Raw genomic sequence first — 20,171 nt, 5'->3', positions numbered from 1 at the left:
CATATTGAGTCCGTGGTTACCGTCAGTTGTGGTGATATAAACTACTTGTAATAACTAACGAGTCATCGGTATACATTTTCAAGAGTAAAGTTGACGCACTATTAAGTTGAATCGTCCCCCTGTAAATTTCCCATGTTGACGTGGAGGAGCTGCGGCACGTACTATACCAAGGCTCCTACAACTTTACCCGTCGTCAAACTAAACAAGCACGGTGGTAGTTCCCTTGGGTGGTTATGAGGGGTAGCAATTTGGTGAAATCCATAGAAGTTTTTAAAGAAAAGTAGGTTGCTTTGTACGTCCGCCAGTGATGATCAGCTGACTGCCTGAACACTGTCCTAAGCTATCGTACGGCACTGACACCGAGCACGAATTATGAATGTTTGTGCTTCTATCTGTCACTTAATCTATTATATATCTTCCGTAATAATAATCGAGTAAGTAAGTAATAACACACGCTGATAATGATCGTGTGAGAACAGAGGCACGGTACAGAGATCTCGGCGCCTGACACAAGAATTGATTTTGAATATTACGAAATCATTTGAGTTAACATTTGCTTTATATAAAAAAATTGAGTTTGACAGGTAATTGAGTTTGTAATATTAGATCAAATACAAATGGTTAAAAGTCACTGAGTAAAGTAGGTTAGTGGTGGAGACTTTACCCAAGATGATAAAACGCACTCAACTGTCTCCTGAGGAATATAGGGTGTCTAATCTTCACGTGATCCCCTATCTGGCTTCACTTATAGGTTAGGTTAGGTTAGTTAATAATTAATTATATTTGATTTTGAGATAGGATTAATTACTATTATCTCTTATTTGTTCTCTTGGACACTTATAAGACCGGGGCATCACCCAGGGATTATGAGAGATAGTGGTTTTTCATCTACGCTAAAAATATCTAAGTTTCCATTTAATTCCATTTTCTTAGAATATTTTCTAGGACAAACTTCACTAGAAACTTACGCTCCCTAAGTACTCATCTAACCTTTAACATTTATTTTAGATTTATTAAACTAACAAATTAATTAAACAAAATATAATAAGGATACGCGAGATAGATATTAAAACAGATGTAGTGTTATTTTTTAAGACCATATTGGTGACCACTATCGACTACAGTGAAGTGAAATGTCCCAACAATAATTCAGATTTCAGATTTGCCCCCGAGGGGGCTAGTTTATTGGGCACCCCCTTACATCCTGTGCAAGGTGAAGCGTTTACAGCGCCCAACAGGGAAGTATGAAAAGTTCATACTTGCCTTTATGACTCGTACATTAAGGGCGTAAAAGCCTGAAGGGTCATAGGTTTTGTCAAGTTACATAAAGTGAGAGAATGATGAGTGTGTGGGGGGAAAGTTCCCGGTACATTTCATCTGTTTATGGCAAAGAGTGGCAGGTCCCTAATAATGTCAAATACCAGGCCTGTGTCTAGGAGGAGGGATATCTGGTCTGGGAGGGAAGAGGTGTTGGTAACGGCTGGGGACCTATAGGAGGTCATAGGGCAAGTGAGGATGTAGTGAGAGAGGGTGTGAGAGTCGGGTTGGCCACAAAGTTTACAAACAGTGCGGTGAGGCTCAGGGTTGCCAATGTACTCCCATAGGTACCTGTACCTTAGGCGCAGTCTCATGTATATAAGCTGTTGAGATCGAGTCAGGGATTGATATTCTTTGTAGTGGCGGTTGTCGTCACCGGTTACAGCGTCATAGTGGCATAGTGTGATGCTACCCCGTTGTTTCAGGTCCCAACAATAATTCCCTCCCTCAACCTTCTGCCATTTAATAAAACACGACTTATCGTTTGACTTACCAAGATGTGGTTTATTAAGGACATACAATTAATACATAAAAACATAGTAAACCATAATTAAACCTTAGTGATTTTACTTAACATATATAACACATTTGAAAGAAGATAAAGAAAACGAATATAATTTCTAATTGTTGGTTGACTAGAGAAATTAGTAATCTAGTTTATTTGCTTAATGACCTTGCCTGTTGGGGAAGCGTACACCATAACATTCTTAGTAAATTATTATTTTTTTAATGATAAGAAAATCAAGATGAGCCAAGATTAAAATGGATTTGACCTAAGGAAACAGTTAAGAAGATTACATTGTTTGTGAATGATAATAGAGTGATAAAAGGCGAGGAGTTATAGATAAGTGAACACCAAACAGAAGAATGTGGGTGAGAAGCCGAGAGACGAATGAGAGAGACGAGTGAAAGAGAAGACAAGAGAACCCAATACTAATTAATATAACACACTAGTGATTCTCTGACCACACTACTAACATAAAAATTAACAACAACAATCGTGATCAAGTTAGAAAACCGTAAACATTAGCTTATGGAGGAATGCGTACATCATTAACTGGGGACTTGAGACTATTAGCCAAAGATATATGACCAATAAATCAAGTTGAAGATGACAAATATGGCCAAGAGACTGTAGCGGGAGGCAGTGATGAGGCTCTTGGTGGTCGTTCCGAGATGTGCGTAGCTCCTGAAGTCGCTGCTGGAGGGACGACTGTCGACAGAGAGGGGTAAGACTTTGGTGGGTGCCGGGGGAGAGGAGGCGGTCATCCCGGGTATAGCGTCAATTAGGGTGTTGTCGATGATGGTGTGGAATATTATAATGAGGAAACTCATGACGATACAGAAGAGGAGCCACACGTCCACCATCTTGAAGTAGGACGTCTTGGGTAGTGAGGCAGATACCTGGAGGCCAAATAATATACCATAGTTACCCCGTCATATTATAAAATTTTCTATGATAATTTTAGAGGGGATACTGTCTTATATATGAATAATTTTAGCTGATATGTTTATATATTTGGTAATTAGTTTATGTAACGGTACTAGGTATTATTAAATCAACAAAATAGATAGATAGATTTTAAGTAAAAATGGTTATAATTCCCGTATTGAAACTGGCATGAGCACCATATACACAATACTATAAAATGCTACACAATGAGAAAAACCCTAAAACCTTTTGGTATGGTCTCACTAAAGTAATGTTTTGAACATTTACTCCGTTGAACACATGTCTACTGTACCAAGAGTCATTTTAAAAGTAAATTCATGGGTGCTGTGCCAATAACGGGTGTCATGTCAACGGCACACGTAGAGCTGGTAAACATACACCGTGCTAGTTACCAAGACTTAAGGTGATTCATATTTTACTTGGCCATTTTAAGTATTATTAAATAAAATTCATCAGTTATCAACGGTCCACTTTGAGACCTCCACCAACTTCAAGATCTTACCATGAAATGACCGCCAATACGATCCATGAACAGAACGTTGACAGACTTATGTTATCTTCGTCTGGCGAACGTTTGCCCGTTTCTGTTTATAAGCGCTGTGGTTTATGGAGCATGGAAAAGTCTTCTCCCTCTCTCTCTCTCTCTCTCTCACCTGTGTAAAGAGTGTAGCCAACACGAGCAGTGACGTCAGGGTTGTCATGACCCGAACCTCGAGGATGTGTGGACGGAAGAAGAGGCTGACGTAGCTGATCACGATTAGGATCATGGAGGGCGTGTAGATGTTGAGGATGGAGTAGCCGGAGCGTCGCTGGAGTGTGACCCTCACCATCATCTCGCTGAACTCCTGGCTGTTGTCGTACAGCAGTTTGGGCTGTTTGATCTGTCGGTGTACAGGAAAACCTTTTAGGTCTCGCTCGACTGTTGATGATCAATATTTATTTGGAATAAAAACAACAGCACGGAGGGAGTGTTACAGCCTCCAGTATTAGTGAACACTGACCTGATACTCCAGCAGCAGTTCACTACCATGGTAGGCGGCGCTGGAGGAGATGTCTTCGAAAGTGAGGTAATTCTTGGAGCCGGAGAGCATCCTGAGGTGCATGTCACAGTGCTGCACGTCAAACGGGTACAGCACCAGGTTGAAGTCACAGTTGAAGGTGGTGCTGTACTTCCTGGAGATCGTGAGGGGGTTCTCCTCACCCGGGAACAGGTCCACTGTAGTCGGTATAAACAATGCTCACGTGTTAACAGACTGCACCTTCTATCTACTTATTACTCATATATTTTACGAATACCAAAGGCGTCTTGACACAGCACAAGTTATCATCTTACCTTCACCAGGAGCGCTGTTGTCTCTACGTGCTGGCGGGTGATGGCGCTGGAGGTACAACAGTGATTCTATGTCGACGGTGGTGTGTTGGTGACCCTCCGTGTTGACAAACCCGACGGTGGGCGACCACAGACTCATCATGCTGGAGAAGGGCACCTTGTTGAGGCTGTCGTTGGTCTTCAGGTTGCGATACGTGAGGCGGTTGTCGAACCAAGTCATGTGAATCTCGTATGACAACTGCATGGTCATCTGTGTTGTGTATATGGTAGTGGACTCGATGTTGATCTTGATAGTTACAGGTAAACTCGCTGCTTCTTTGTCGTCGCCGAGTCGTGGCGGCAGCTCCTTCTTGTAGTCTCCAGGTTTACCGACAAGTTCACAGTCGACCTCGTCGCTGCGGTCCTGACAGTCATACTTAAAGTCACAACGATTCTCGAGCGGGATGCACGTGGCGTCATCACAAGTGTAACTGTCTGACTGGCAAGGTGTGAGAACCAGGGTTCGTGCACCTTTCACTTGGTTACAAACAGTTGTCTCAAGATGCCAGACGCGACGTCCCATAGGCATATTAAACGGTGAATTGCGGTCTAGTCTCGCCAGAGTTCGGTTCTTAACGACGTTAATCCACAACCACTCTTTTCCCTCCTGGCGGATGAGGTACTCACCATATCCCTTAAAGTACAGGTCACCCAGACGCTCCTGGTAGGCGATGAAGTGGATGTTGCGTAACTCCAGCTCACACGTGCCCAGGAAGGAGAAGATCTGCAGATCTGGAAACTCACATATCGCGCACCTCACATTGGTGAGGCAGTTGATGTCTGCTAGGCCGATGGGTTCAATCTTGACGCAATTCTCATAAAATATGCCATTGGGTTCTCCGTCTTTCCAGGCTATAGTTGGAACAATGGCATTATCGTAGTGGGTGACCCAAGTGCCCTCCTCACGGATATCGATGACAGCGCCCCAGAAATCGTCTCCACACACGTCGAGGTGGTCGGGCCAAGAGCGAGCCGAGAGGTTAAACCAGAAGTAAATATCTTCCATGGTAACTGTGAGAGGCAAGTGAGAGCCGAGGGCTTCACAGATGTAGAATGCGTTATCCATTGGCAACTCCGGGAAGCCAAAATACACGGTGTCCGTCGACTGCTGGCAGAAGTGTTCGAGAGGAACGTCGTACTCTGTGATGCTATAAAGGTCCCACCCGACCTCCCAGGAGATGTAGTTACCCTGAGGGTCACTCTTACAGGCAGCCATATCAGCTATTACGGCAGCGCTCACCACAGAGTCCCACACATTGACCTGCAGGAGTAACGGAAACTTACACTAATACTTCGCTAATCATCCTGCAAAATGTTTATATTATTAACACAAGTTTTATTGACCTCTGTAAATTTCCGATGCTTGCTGTAAGTTCTAAAGGAGGTTAAGAAATTATTAGTAAACTTGCAGAGAACTTTTCTAACGATCTGCTGATGTATTCACCTGGGACAGAGCACCGCTGAAACTTTCATACAAGGGACCCGCCTGGCCGACCCGGGCATAATCACCGTACACCTGACGGTCCACGTTGTAATTTAGGCCGTAGACGAACTCCCCGTTCATGTAGGTGCTGTAGCGGTTCGTCAGGTGGTCGTAGGTGAAACACAGGTGATACCATCTGGTGCAGGTGATGGAAAGAGGAGAGAGAAGTGGATGAATGAAAGTAGAAATTCGAGTGAGTTTTGATGAAGGAAAACAAAAAAATGTCAAGGAGAGAGAGAGAGAGAGAGAGAGAGAGAGAGAGAGAGAGACTAAAATACATAAGTTCCAGTTAGATATACCCACAAAAACACTAAAATTTCTTACATAAAACTAAAACGAGAACTTAACCAAAAAACGAAGACGATTATAAAGAAAACATAGTTAATTACAACCAAGGAAGAAATACTTACTTGAATGTTCTTAATTTGTTCTCGAGAAGTTGAAACTGCCAACGATGGGCAATAACAGGCCTAACACGATTCAGCCACAACTCTGAAGAAAAACCAAAACAATAGTTACCCATCAAAAATCGATCTCATTTTCTCTCTCTCTCTTCCTTATTACTCTCATCAACTTTATTTCTTTATATATTTTTACTTTATTGTTGTTTATTTTGTTTTGATTATGCTTCTAGACCTTTATTTTCTTCCTCCACCAGTTTAATATCTACGTCTTGCCTACGTCTTGCCTACGTCTTGCCTACTTCTAACATTCTATCCTTATTCTAACCAACTCTCCTAACCCTTCTAACATTCTATCCTTATTCTAACCAACTCTCCTAACCCTTCTAACATTCTATCCTTATTCTAACCAACTCTCCTAACCCTTCTAACATTCTATCCTTACTCTAACCCTTAAGAATAACTAACCTCCTTTCAACTGGGACTCTAAATCATCCACTTTATCCCACAGCTGAAAGAAAGTCCCTCTCTTATGTAGGAAGAAGATCATGAAACGTCCACAGAGAGTCAGTGAGTCCATTCTCCAGTTACGATCCAGCGTTCCCTTGTATAGCCCCATCGTCTCTAACGTCGCCTTCCCATCCTTCTGGAACTCCAACACCTGGATGGATGACGTGCCTGGCAGAACAGATGAGATAAAGGGAAGGGAATGAGGAAGAACAGTATAGTAAAAAATGGGATGATGAACAAAGGGGGAATGGAATGGAATAGAGAGAACAGATGATATAAAGGGATGGGATGAGGAAGAACAGTATAGTAAAAAATGGGATGATGAACAAAGGGGGAATGGAATGGAATAGAGAGAACAGATGAGATAAAGGGATGGGATGAGGAAGAACAGGATAGTAAGGCTACGAATGATGAACAGGGGGATAAGAGGATTGGAATAGGGAATAGAAAGCGAGGGAAAACAGATAGGACAAGGGAATGGAACAGAAAAACAGGATACAAACACCATGAACGTACACACATCAGACTATAGTATCATAAACGGTCATGTACACTGAAAAAAAAAACGTGCACAAATCAGATACAGTAATATAAATGTACATGTGCATTGAAAAACGTACATAAAAAGATAAATACTTACATAGGTACACACAGTAACACAAACACAAAGAAACACAAAGAAAGGACGAGGAGGGTAATAGCAATGCAGAGAGAGAGAGAGAGAGAGAGAGAGACTCACCATGAAACAGTAAGACCACCACCACCGCCACCAGCAGAAGGGGCCCCGTCAGCGACCCCTTCAGAGATGTCTTGTACAACATCTTGCCGACGTCTTCTCACACCAGCCTGTTTCAAGAGAGAGAGAGAGAGAGAGAGAGAGAGAGAGAGTCATATACAGAAAACCACGATTCATTTCAACTCAGGCGAGGTTTTGAAATATTCATAACTAAAGTTTAAAATTCGTTTAATGTAAAGTATTTAGCTTTTTTCTCCAATCTGTTTATAAAGAACTAAATTATTATTATTCTGATACACATAAAAAACAAGTTAATAATCCTAAATGTAATACAACGTCAAGAACAGCGTGGAGGAAATAAATGAAACCCTTATCTCTCTAGTGATACTCTGTAACTTATATTCAGAAAATTAAATAGTTTATATGAGTTTATTTCCAAGGATAGTTATTAAATTCCGTATGATTTTTCATATTTTTTCATCATTGTGAAGGAGGATAGAGGATAGTTAGTTATGGAAGAGTTAGTCCTCCACGCTAACCTTTCCCGGTGTTGTTTTTATCAATCCTCTAAGGTTTTGTATCTCTCTGGGGACTCAGTTTTTAATTTCATTCACCCATCCTTGTCTCTACCTTCCTCTGGCCCTCCTACCCTCAACTTTGCCCATTAATATTTGTTATTATTCCTTCATCCTTAATTATATAACCAAAGTATCTCATTTGTCTTTTTCTGTACATTTCAAGTATTTCTCTTGAAGTTTTTTTTACTGATCTTAGTACTTCTTCAGTTGTTTTCCTGTCAGTGTAGCTTATTCTTAACATTCACATTAGCATTAACTAGGCAAATAATTTCGTCTTAAACCTCCACTAAAAAAAAAAATATTTACACAAGATGATTAGCCAATGAAAGGGAGGAAAACTGACCCAGAAATACACCATTTATTTAGGAAACCTTAAAAAAGAAAGTTGGCAGATTAATATTAACCCATATGTCTGCTGTATTAAAGTTATTTCATATTGCCGGTGCATCATTAACGAAAATTGACCAACTGTTAGGGAGGGAGGGGAGGGGGGGGGGGAGAACACAGGAACGCGTCTCTGTACACTAGTGATGTTTTCATGGCATAGATATCACAACGGACGCAGGAAACTCTTTAAAAAAAAACTATTAACGTTATCAATATCACAATAAATCGGACTAAATTATGTTATTGTCAATAAAATAACACTTTATTTAATTTATTTATCATTATTAAGGACAATCAATTAATTTAACAGATAATATAAAGTGGAAGAATTTTTAAAGGGTTTTCCAAATAATTTCATTTAAGTTCCAATAATTTGTCCTATATGACGGAAAAATTCTCACGTCACGGAAGGAAGGAACTTTTCTTGAATACGACAAATACAGCACCTCCATGTGAACACCTAGGAACACCCGTGAACACCAGTGAACAAGTCCTTACCAGACCAATATCTATGAACACATCCTCACCTGGCAGTAGACCACCTCACAGTGAAGCCTTGACTGTTATGGTCCTAGATGACTCAAACTCACTCCTCATCACCTACCTTCAGGTACCATTAAAAATTATCTCTCTCCACTATCCATCTTATCGGTGATCAATTATGGTAGACTATTGCTAAACATATCTTTTTATTCACTTTACATATCTTTATTGTCTTCTATCTATGTGTTTGACTTAATAACCAATAACAACCAAGAACAACCAATAACAACTTTCGTGTATGTTGTAAATAATCTATAACCACATGTTGAAGCTCTGGCAACATTCGTCAGATATTCACACATTCTGAAAACCGATCGAGTGGTCTTGTTGACATTGATGGCCTCATAAATGACACCCAAGAACACGAATTTATTATGTGGATTAGGTTAGGTTAGGTTAGGTTAATAATAGATTAGATTAGGCTAAATTAGGGTTAAATTAGGTTAGGTTATTAGCGAAAATAAAATAAATAAAACATTGCTCCTTTGAGAGAGAGAGAGAGAGAGAGAGAGAGAGAGAGAGAGAGAGAGAGAGAGTATGCTCAACTTCCATTAACCCTATTATAAACAACACAATATTTATTTATCTTGATAATATTGATGATAAGGTGAGAGAGGAGAAGAATTGATACACCGTCCAAAATAATAGTCAAATGAGATATTAAACTCAACATACTAACCTATAAACATCATAATAACACAGTTCCTTAAGATGCTCATTTGACTTTTGGGTCATCCCGCTTCACGACATTGGAATCAGTTCATAGTCGTGAATATTTTGAGGCTTATTGGAGGTAACCTTTGTGTCTAATAAAAAAGATAAGGTTGACAGATAATTGAGGTAGGAATATTACATAAGTTCTGGCTATTGAAAGTCAGTTAAATGTCTTGTGTCGTGTTATTGGGGGTAGAAATGTTTACTTTAATCTCCCATGGGTTATTATATACAGTATCAACCAAATGCTGCTACTTCTCCATTAAGAACTACTATATAACTATCAAATGCTGCTACATGCCTATCAAATGCTGCTACATGCCTATCAAATGCTGCTACATGCCTATCAAATGCTGCTACATGCCTATCAAATGCTGCTACATGCCTATCAAATTCTGCCACTTCCCTATCAAATGCTACCACATCTCTATCAAATGCTGCCACATACCTAGCAAATATTGCCGCGTACCTATCAAATGTTCCACATACCTATCAAATGCTGCATATACCTATCAAATACTGCCACATACCTATTAAATGTTACCACATCCCTATCAAATACTGCCCGTGCTTATCAAATGCTGCACATATGTATCAAATGCTGCCACCTATCTACCAAATGCTGTCACTAATCCATCACGTACTACCACATAAATAGATTAGATTTGGTTGGTACTCGTCATCTGCTAAAGAAAGTAATTAACTCGTAGTCTCCAACTGAGAACATTAATCAACCCTTAAGCAACATCTTAGACTTGAAGTCATTGCGTCTAATAATCTCAATGAAAACGATGGTTAATGTGATATTTTTTAAACCTGTCTGGCTAATTAGAAACTCTTAGGGATTTTCTTTATCTGGTATTAAATCTTGGATATTTGAACCAGATTCCTATGACATCCTGTAAAGAATTCCTCAAAGGACACCTGATGATTCGTGTCCCCCCCTCTCTCTCTCTCTCTCTCTCTCTCTCTCTCTCTCTCTCTCTCTCTCTCTCTCTCTCTCTCTCTCTCATCACCGCTGAAAGATGAACTCGAAAAAACTATATATGGAGTCTCCAATAACATAGTATTCCCCACCTTATTGGACCATCGATTAACCATACCCAATATCTGACCTGTATGGGGATCCCTGCATTATACGGCACGGCGTTAAATGGCCCACAACAGATCCTTAAACGAAGCACTGAACCTGATAAAGACGTCTTGTATGCGTTAAACGGCCCACAACAGCTTTTAAATGATGCAATGAACTCGGTATGAAAGGCTAATGAGACGATTATTTTATTTATCATAGTTTAGGTTGAGTGAGTGAGTGGGTGAGTCAATCAACCAATTAGTCAGTCAGTCAGTCAGTCAGTCAGTCAGTCAGAACTAGCATTCATAGAGCTAACTAACACAGGTAAACTCAATAATTACCTTTAATAATGAACCTCGCTTACCTGTGACGTCAGCTGAGGTCATGTATCATTATATAATCATTATAGTAATTACATGTAAATGACCTTGATCTCATAAAAGCCTAATTACCATCTAGTTGGTTAATATTCGATGTTCGTGTCATGTTTGATTCCTGTCTGTCTGTCTGTCTGTCTCTGTCTCTGTCTGTCTCTGTCTGTCTGTCTGTCTGTTCCTTCCTTCCCTTCTCCCTGCCAACCTATCTTTCTGTCTGTCTCTGTCTGTCTGTCTGTCTCTCTATCTTTACTCACCTCATTCTGTATAATATCTTTCTATCTATCCCATCCACCTTCCTGTTCATATATACACACCTGTCCATATATATACACACCTGTTAATATATATATACAAACACCTGTCCATATACTTATACACACACCTGTAATCTTCACCTGCATCGTACTTCACTTGTCCTATCTAGTTGTTTGTAAAGTCACAGATAAAAACAAGACAAAACAAAAACAAAAAAACAAGACAAACAAAATAATAAAACAAAAAACAAAAGCAAAAAAACAAGACAAACAAAATAATAAAACAAAAAACAAAAGCAAAACAAAACAAGAAACAAAAAACAAGACAAAAAACATGAAAAAAAGACAAAAAAAAAATGAAAAAAGACAAAAAAAACATGAAAAAAAAAAATCAAGGACATGTCAACAATAAAGGAACAGTCAATCTCTGTTACACTTCCATTCGAGTTTGCTGGAATGAGATTTTTGCCGTCCACATCAAGCCATTTTGAGAATTTCCCATCAGGTGTTATTGTGTTAGTGGCGATGAGGAGGAGGAGGAGGAGGAGGGAGAGGAGGAGGAGGAAGAGGAAGAGGAAGAGGAGGAGGAAGAACAACGGCGACGAGGTAAACTTCTGCTTCACCCAACATTGCGTCTCACATCCTGCTTCGAGGTATTCTGATTGACTCTCTCTCTCTCTCTCTCTCTCTCTCTCTCTCTCTCTCTCTCTCTCTCTCTCTCTCTTGCTTTCCCTCTTTCCCTCTGTCTATCCATCTCCTCGCTCTCTCTCACTGTATCACTCTTTTTTGTTTAGAGGTGTTCTGACTCTCTCTCTTTCTCTCTGTCTTACTGTCTGTGTCTCTCTGTCTCCCTCCTGCTCTCTCTCACTGTCTCACTCTCTCCTGCTTCGCGGTATACTTATTTCATCTGTTCTCTCTCTCTCTATCATTCCCAGCACTGGTGGTGAAGGGTGCATAGTCTGTTGTACCCTTCCTGGACGTCAGGTCACTACGTCGACCCTCCCACCAACACACACCGTCAACGGAGCAGTGTGAGTCGAACGAATACTCATCAAAAAAGAGATTGGGAGGATATTAATGTGAATATCGGCCAACGTTACTGCTGATGGGTGATGAAGATGTGTTAATATCTTGTTTACCAGAGCAGAAATCTATAGTGATAGGAGTATCCATTAGAATATCAGAATACAATTGGGACATTAGTTTCGAATGAACAATTGCATTATGTATGATTAAGGGCAACAGTACGACGAAAACGATTAATAGCAACAATCGCCTTATGTATGCAGGCTGTCTCGTATGGCAGCGGTTTGAGGGGTTGCCTCGGCCGCCGCGATAATTGCAGCGTCATCTGCCGGGGTGGTCCTCTGAGGGGCTCCTGCTCTCCCTACACACCCATATTTAGAATACTTTTGACACTCTGGGTTACCTAAACTGTAAATTTACATTTCAAATATTAACATGGTTGGAAATTATATGCCAGCTTCCATAACTCTGCTACATAATCTATACAATAATTTCAATATAATAAAAGGTTACAGCAGTGATTATTATTTCCAGATAGATCACCAATTTCAATAATATCAAAACTTAGCCTTACCCACAAATAGTGAGGCTGAAATTAGCTGTTAATAAACTTAGGTTAGGATTTCTCTATCTACCTATATAAATATTAATATGAAGTTCCGTGGTCGAGCTTTTCATAATCTTTACCTAAACATTGAACATGATGCAGGTCTCTCATTCTCTATCCTTCAGTCATCAATGCTGCTATGGTCCGCTCCTTTACCGAGACAGTTATACCTTACCTAAGTCGTTAAGGTTACAGCTCTCCTCTTATCCACTTCATCACAGGACAGGCCAACTTCATGTGCTGTACCCCGTATGGAGAGACCCTTATCACGGAGAGTTATAATGTGTGTTAGTAGGAGGTTCGGTGCAGTGACCTGTGTCGTTCAGGAAGGGTACAACAGGCTAGGCACCCTTGACCGACCACGACACAAACCTCTGAACGGAACTCTATAAGCTACCTTATGGGGCTTCATTATTATATTATAACGTTACCGGGAATAAACAGAGAGTTAAAGACTGTTTCTTCGACTTCCTAATCCTGTTTATCTCCAGAGTTTTTGAGGGAAATATTTTTACCATCTCCCGGGAAATAATCAATTTATTTAGTTAGATCTTTGTTGTGTTGTTTCCTGTTTTCGTTTGATTTCCTTCCACCATTTTCCTCTTATTATCTTCTATCTTTCCTTTATATTATAATTTTTTCTTATTTATTTATGACCTTTTGTTTTTGTTTATTTTGGGTAAGAGAATTGACAAATGATGATGAACTAAACAAAAGATATGATAGTTTCTGTGATTGAGTTTGACGATTTTCTTTAATGTATCCATCAAGGGACTCAAGCATTGTGATTTTGTACCTTTAGTTTTTGCATTTATATCTTTTATTACTTTACTTTATTATAGATTTAAAGCGAGAGAGAGAGAGAGAGAATAACACCAAAAAATCCTCGTCTGTGAAAAACACGAAACATTTTAGTATGCAAACTTAATGACAAAACCCATAAAAGTAAAAAATATTAAAATTGAATAAGCAAGATGAAAGAGAAGTAAGAGTAGACACGAGAGAGAGAGAGAGAGAGAGAGAGAGAGCGAGAGCGAGAGAGAGAGAGAGAGCGAGAGCGAGAGAGAGAGAGAGAGAGGGGGGGAGAGAAAAGAGAGTCAAAGAGCATGAAGTAGGAACTCACGGCCTCAAGTGGAGTCGCTTGGCTCTTCACTCTTGAAAAGCTGTGTACATAACTCACACACTCTCACACATACGCACATTTATACATACACACACACATACGCACACACGCACACATAGGCTCACAAGGATCCAGATTACTCCTCAAGAAGTCATTACACACACACACACACACACACACACACACACACACACACCATCAACAACACATTCAACTAATTCAATTTTTTTAGAAGGAGCAGCGTTTACACACATGAGTTTTACCATTAAATCCTAATACACAATAGCCTAAAATCATACCAACATATAATTATACCTTTAAACGACTTTATAGTAACACACAACGGTTTAGTGGTTCGGAGGTTCGGAGGATCCAGCGATTTAGTGGTTTAGTGATTAAGTGATTCATTGGTTCAGTGGTTCGGTGGTTCGATGATTCAGTGGTTTAGTGATTCAGTGATTCAGTTCAATTTAGTACATCTCCCTCAGGAGGAAGCGAGCGGCTGTGGCGTCATACAGGATCTTGTGCCACTCTTTTTAACCCAAGGACTAATCTCCCACTATCCCTCTGTCTGTCTGTCTGTCTGTCTATTTCTCTCTATCTGTCTGCCTTTCTCCGTTTCTCTCTCTCTTTGTCTGTTTTTCTGTCTGTCTGTCTGTTACTCTCTCTCTCTCTCTCTGCCCACATACGACAAAAGGGAAAAGCGAATGACGTAAGTTATATTTCCTCCTAGTGTAATATCCCACCGCCATCAAATACGGAGTTCATCTCTTGCTGACATGACGAATTCAACACCCGGCTTGCCTCTACTGCCAACATCTTGCATGTCCTGTCAACATCTTGCATATCCTGCCAAAATCTTGAATATGCTGCCAAAATCTTGAATATGCTGCCAACATCTTGCATGTCTTGTCAACATCTTGCATATCCTGCCAAAATCTTGTATATCCTGCCAAAATCTTGCATATGCTGCCAACATCTTGCCCTTTCTACTGCACTCGCCCTTGACAACAAATTACAACAACAATACCAGCTAAATCGAATACCACAACCCGTCTACAACACTCGCCCTTGACAGTCAAATATCACAACACCAGATAAATACCACAACATATCTACAACATTCACACTACAACAACAACATACCTTATGTTTGTTTCTATGTCTGTTTTCCAAGTTCTTCTTGCGTGTAGTTGAATGGGAGTGTGTGTGTGTGTGTGTGTGTGTGTGTGTGTGTGTGTGTGTGTGTGTGTGTGTGTGTGTAACCTGTACAGAAGAACATCATCTTATTCGTGACCAAACCAACACGCTTAAATTACTAACCACTGCAGGTAAAAACGGAACAAATATTCAATGTGTAATTTTAATCTTGCGTGTGTGTCAGTGGTATGTCGCTTAACCATTGTACGCTATATATACATAATTCATATAAACATCATTATTTCCGCCTTGTGTAAATAATAGCCTTTCTGGAAGTGAAAGTGAAGAAATAGATTACATTGTTATATTATAGCTAAAAATGAATAAGATTGTGAATTATTTATGTGAATAGTTTGGTGAATAATTGAATAGTATTGGTATGGTGATGATTGGTGAATTTTGTTTTTATCGTAGTTTATTTATTTGCTATGATTATGTGTTAATTTAGTTCTTATTTACATGTTATTTATTTATGATCAGGTGTTATTCATTGGTAATTTATTTATTGCATGACACTTGTATTATACTTGATACAATACCTATACATAGTTTTGTTATACTCACATTTTGTCAGCGAGAGAGAGAGAGAGAGAGAGAGAGAGAGAGAGAGAGAGAGAGAGAGAGAGAGAGAGAGAGAGAGAGAGAGAGAGAGAGAGACCATGTTCAACTTTCAAGGTACATTTAACACCCCCATTAAGGAGAGGTAAGCGTGTCCACTCAGGTATGCAGTCACAGGTGTGCACAGCCATCACCTTCAAAAAGCACCATTTCTTGCAATTGCTTGACACACACACACACTCACACACACACTACTTCTACTACTACTTACTACTACTACTTTGCTGTCACTCGAAATCGAGTATGACGATCATCCAGCTATGATACAATGGTATGAGTTATTAGGGATGTCAGCTGGGTTGGTTAGTTCTCAGGTGACTAAAGAGGTCGATACAGGACCGGCAGAGTCGGTCACAGATTTTGCACGTGTGGAGGGCTACATCTAGTGCGGGAGGGGCGGCGGCAGCGTCTTTCCGGCGTTGGCGCTTGTCTGCCTCAGTTTGTAGTTGGGCTAACTAGAAAGTATTGACACCTTCCAAGCGTTACGGTGCGCGGTAATCGACTCCCAGGTGAGGGGGTCGATATGGCACTTTTTCAGGTTTGTCTTAAGATTTTCCTTATACCTTTTCAGTTGCCCGCCAGCGTTACGTTTACTATTCGTTAGGTGACTGTAAAGTAGCTGCTTTGGCAGTCTACTGTCGTCCATGTGGGTAACATGGCCAGTCCAGCGTAGTTGTTCATGGATAATGGTCCTTGTGAGACCTTATTAGCCCTTATGAGCCCTTAAGAGATCTTATGAGTCGTTATGAGTCGTACTATCGCCATTAACACGACTGCTATGTGAGTCTAGCGTGTCTCTTCCCTCCCCTCATTCGTGAACAGCTTCTCTCACACCCAACATTTCTAACACAAGGGAATTTTTTTTTTATAATTTTTATTTATTTATTTATTTTTTATATTTTTATCTGGAGGAAGGAGGGAAATATGTACGGTATATAATGTTTGTGTAATGTTTTTATCTGTATGTGGGTTTGTTTTACTGTCTGTTTGTTTGTTTACCTATTTGTCTGTCTAGCTTTTATGTCTGTCTGTCTATCCATCTGTCTGTTTACAAGGCTGTGTTGGTACTCATCAATTTATCGATAAAACTATATATTTATTAACGTATGTATGTATGTATGTATGTATGTATGTATGTATGTATGTATGTATGTATGTATGTATGTATGTATGTATGTATGTATGTATGTATGTATGTATGTACTTTTGTCAGATGTTTTATTTCTTTTGTTTAATGAATTTGTATTTTAATTTACTCTAGTGTATTGCTTATTCCTTTCATTTATTAATTTCATTGGTGACCTTGTTACTTATTACTGTTACCGGAGTGGTGAACCTATAGTTTGACACAATCTAGAGCCACCAGTTCGTAGCGTAATGTATGTATGAAAGAGAAATAAGACTGTGAATGACCGAGAAATTCACGTTAACTCAGAGTAAGTTAATTAAGATTCCAAGAAGACTGTGTTCCTCGACTTAAGATACTACCATGACCTCATTAAATGACCCTTGAGGTTGGTAACTTTTACGTCTCGGAATTTAATAACTTTGGTGACATCTTTTTTAACTCTAGACAAGGACCCGTCAATATAATTATGATTGGTGAGATTCCATGAAAATAAAAATGAATAAACTTTGTGGATTATTAAGGCTGGATTTTTTTATGATGGTTCTAAGTCACTTTTTATTAATTTTTAGCTTTTGGGATTTTTTTTAGCATAATTTCTTTTTACGATTATAAGAAAAGTCCGAATTTATTGTGTATAATGTTTATGGTAGCTTCTGTGTCTGTCTGTCTGTATGTCTACCAATGATCAGCTTATTAGCCACTTGGGCGGTCGGTCACGTCTCTGTTACGCACTGTTGGCAAGTACCCCCAAAAAAAAAATATAACCTCCTATTTTCCTCCTATTTGTCTCCTATTTCTCTCCTATTCCTCTCCTCAAGCATGACCTTTACCCATGTAAGGTCAGACGGTGTTGGATGAGGCGATCAGCTGTAGGTCAACAATACACCGTGATGATGGAAGGTGTAGTAGGCCAGGTGTAAGCAAACCCCCTTCTCTCTCCAGGTAGATGGACGAGAATGTTGACGCTCGCTGTGTGATAAATCTTCCGCCTCACCTCCCGTCACGTCCACCGGGAGAACCCAAACAACGCGCTACATCTCCTGCTAGTGTAAAGGTGGGTGTTTCTTGTGTGGGGAGGGCGTGACGTAACGTGTGGGCGGGAGAGAGAGAGAGAGATAGAGAGAGAGAGAGAGAGAGAGAGAGAGAGAGAGAGAGAGAGAGAGATATTCGACAAATAATGAAACAACCGGGGCTTCAATCAGAGGTAGGTACACAGGGTTAAGTGAAGCATAGAAACTTGTTAGAAATTTTAACACGCTCGGGAATCAAATCCAAGACGTGTGTGTGTGTGTGTGTGTGTGTGTGTGTGTGTGTGTGTGTGTGTGTGTGTGTGTGTGTGTGTGTGTGTGTGTGTGTGTGTGTGTGTGTGTGTATGTGTGTGTGTGTGTGTGTGTGTGTGTGTGTGTGTGTGTGTGTGTGTGTGTATGTAATAAAATAATAATTAACGGTTTATTGAAAGAGCATGGCAGCCGGAAGGCTGAAAATATACAATTACATAAATGGGGAATGGGTCTCTTGATTTACAAATGATGTACACGTAATTAAGTGATACAATTAAGATATATAATAATTAGGTGTTGATAATTTCTACAATGGTTAGGACTGGGCTGTGTGCGTGTATGTGTGTGTAAAAGAGAGAGAGATGAGAGAGTTATTAATTGACAATATTAAAAAGTCGTGTGTCAGTGTGTCGCCACTCGCCAGACCACACGCGCACCACCCGGCCAGCCACTGTGAAAGTCTACGGTTAACACCACCCACGTTTCACTTACTCTGCTCACGACTGTCCAACATATTATTTTATTGATTTTAACATTATTTCTTTGTGTGTGTGTGTGTGTGTGTGTGTGTGTGTGTAGCTTTGCCTTGAAATATTGTACTGTATTACTCCAACTCTTAATTTTCCACTTAAACACGAGAAAAGGTCAAGAAAACGATGCTAGTTGTGGCCAATCAGACATCTTTATTGCAATAACTGTCTACTAACCGACAACAAAATACTTTCAGCTTTTCAGTGTAAAAGAATCTCCCACAGTTGTTTTTATATATATTTTTTGTAGTAATTAAGACATTTTACCGAACATCACATCAAAGTATAAATAATATTCTCTTCCTGTACACTCAGTCTTTCTCCAAATTAAAGCAATACACCCGAATATACTGAATCATACACTAAAGGGTATATTTCACTATATATTCATTACAAATCTGAACTCTTTCGCACATTTCTCCACTTTAAAACTATCACACAATTTCTACAGATATGATTCTCTGTTTTTTTTTTGTAGTTTATCGTTCTTACATTCGCGATCCCTTGATACACTCGCACTGTTTGTTTACATTCTGGTTGACAGCCATCTTGTGTGGTATATGAACGACGAACACAACATTAATAATTCACATCCAGGTAAATGTTTGTTGTGGTCTTGAGTGTTTTATAAGTCACTGCTATTTAGTCAGGAGTCAGTGTTAGTTAGTCATGATTTACTGTTGTTTAGTCATAAGTTATTGATATTTAGTCATAAGTTATTGTTCTTTAGTCACCAGTCACTCTTAATTAGTCATGAATCACTGACACTTAGTCATGAGTCACGGTCAATTAGTCACGAGTCACTGTCAGTCATGATTCACTGTCATTTAGTCATAAGACACTGTAATTAGTCATAAGTCAGTGTCAGTCAGTCATTTATAAGTCAGGTCATTTTATAAGTGACTCTTAGGATTCATGAATGAGTCACACAATGAATAGACAAATGAGTCATTTACACGAGTCAGGCCATTGTAGGTCAGGTCTAAGGCAGGTCATTTATGGGCAAGCCGAGCCATTTAAGATGGAGTCATTACACTTAGGTCAATTATGAGTGAGTTAGAGTAATTATAAGTAAGTTAGGTAATTTATGAGTCAGTTAGGTCATTTATAAGTGAGTCAGGTTACTTATCAGTGAGTCAGACCATTTATAAGTGAGTCATATTACTTAAAAGTGAGTCAAGCCATTTATACCCGGCATAACCATAGTTCTACAGTATATCTTAAGTAATCAAGAAGTAATCAAAATAAGAAAGGAGAATAATCCTTTCACTTTGTTTGTTTGTGTGTGTGTGTGTGTGTGTGTGTGTGTGTGTGTGTGTGTGTGTGTGTGAGTGTGTGTGTGTTTGTGTGTATGTATGTGTGTGTGTGTTTAAGTTTACGTGTGTGTGTATGTATGTATGTGTGTGTGTTGATGAATTTTTGTATGTGTGCAAATGTCCGAGTACACACATACACACACAT

General features: G+C 39.6%; 1 protein-coding gene across 1 annotated transcript; it reads right to left on the bottom strand.

Annotated features, from left to right (window-relative positions):
* Nucleotides 1-1,697: 1,697 nt before the first annotated feature.
* Nucleotides 1,698-8,795, bottom strand: LOC121867842. The gene is made up of 9 exons (XM_042367960.1): nucleotides 8,762-8,795; nucleotides 7,273-7,379; nucleotides 6,492-6,701; nucleotides 6,033-6,114; nucleotides 5,584-5,758; nucleotides 4,104-5,400; nucleotides 3,772-3,986; nucleotides 3,424-3,651; nucleotides 1,698-2,721 (listed from the first exon to the last, which is right to left on the bottom strand). The coding sequence occupies exons 2-9, from the start codon at nucleotides 7,352-7,354 to the stop codon at nucleotides 2,392-2,394; spliced, it is 2,619 nt and encodes an 872-aa protein (XP_042223894.1). The 5' UTR covers nucleotides 7,355-7,379; nucleotides 8,762-8,795; the 3' UTR covers nucleotides 1,698-2,391.
* Between the last annotated feature and the right edge of the window lie 11,376 nt (nucleotides 8,796-20,171).

The sequence above is a fragment of the Homarus americanus genome, unplaced genomic scaffold (assembly GCF_018991925.1).
Source record: "Homarus americanus isolate GMGI-L3 unplaced genomic scaffold, GMGI_Hamer_2.0 scaffold37049, whole genome shotgun sequence".
In the NCBI taxonomy this organism is placed as follows: domain Eukaryota; kingdom Metazoa; phylum Arthropoda; class Malacostraca; order Decapoda; family Nephropidae; genus Homarus; species Homarus americanus.
The sequence above is the reverse complement of the archived record's forward strand: the minus strand, read 5'-3'. Positions and strand labels throughout refer to the sequence as shown.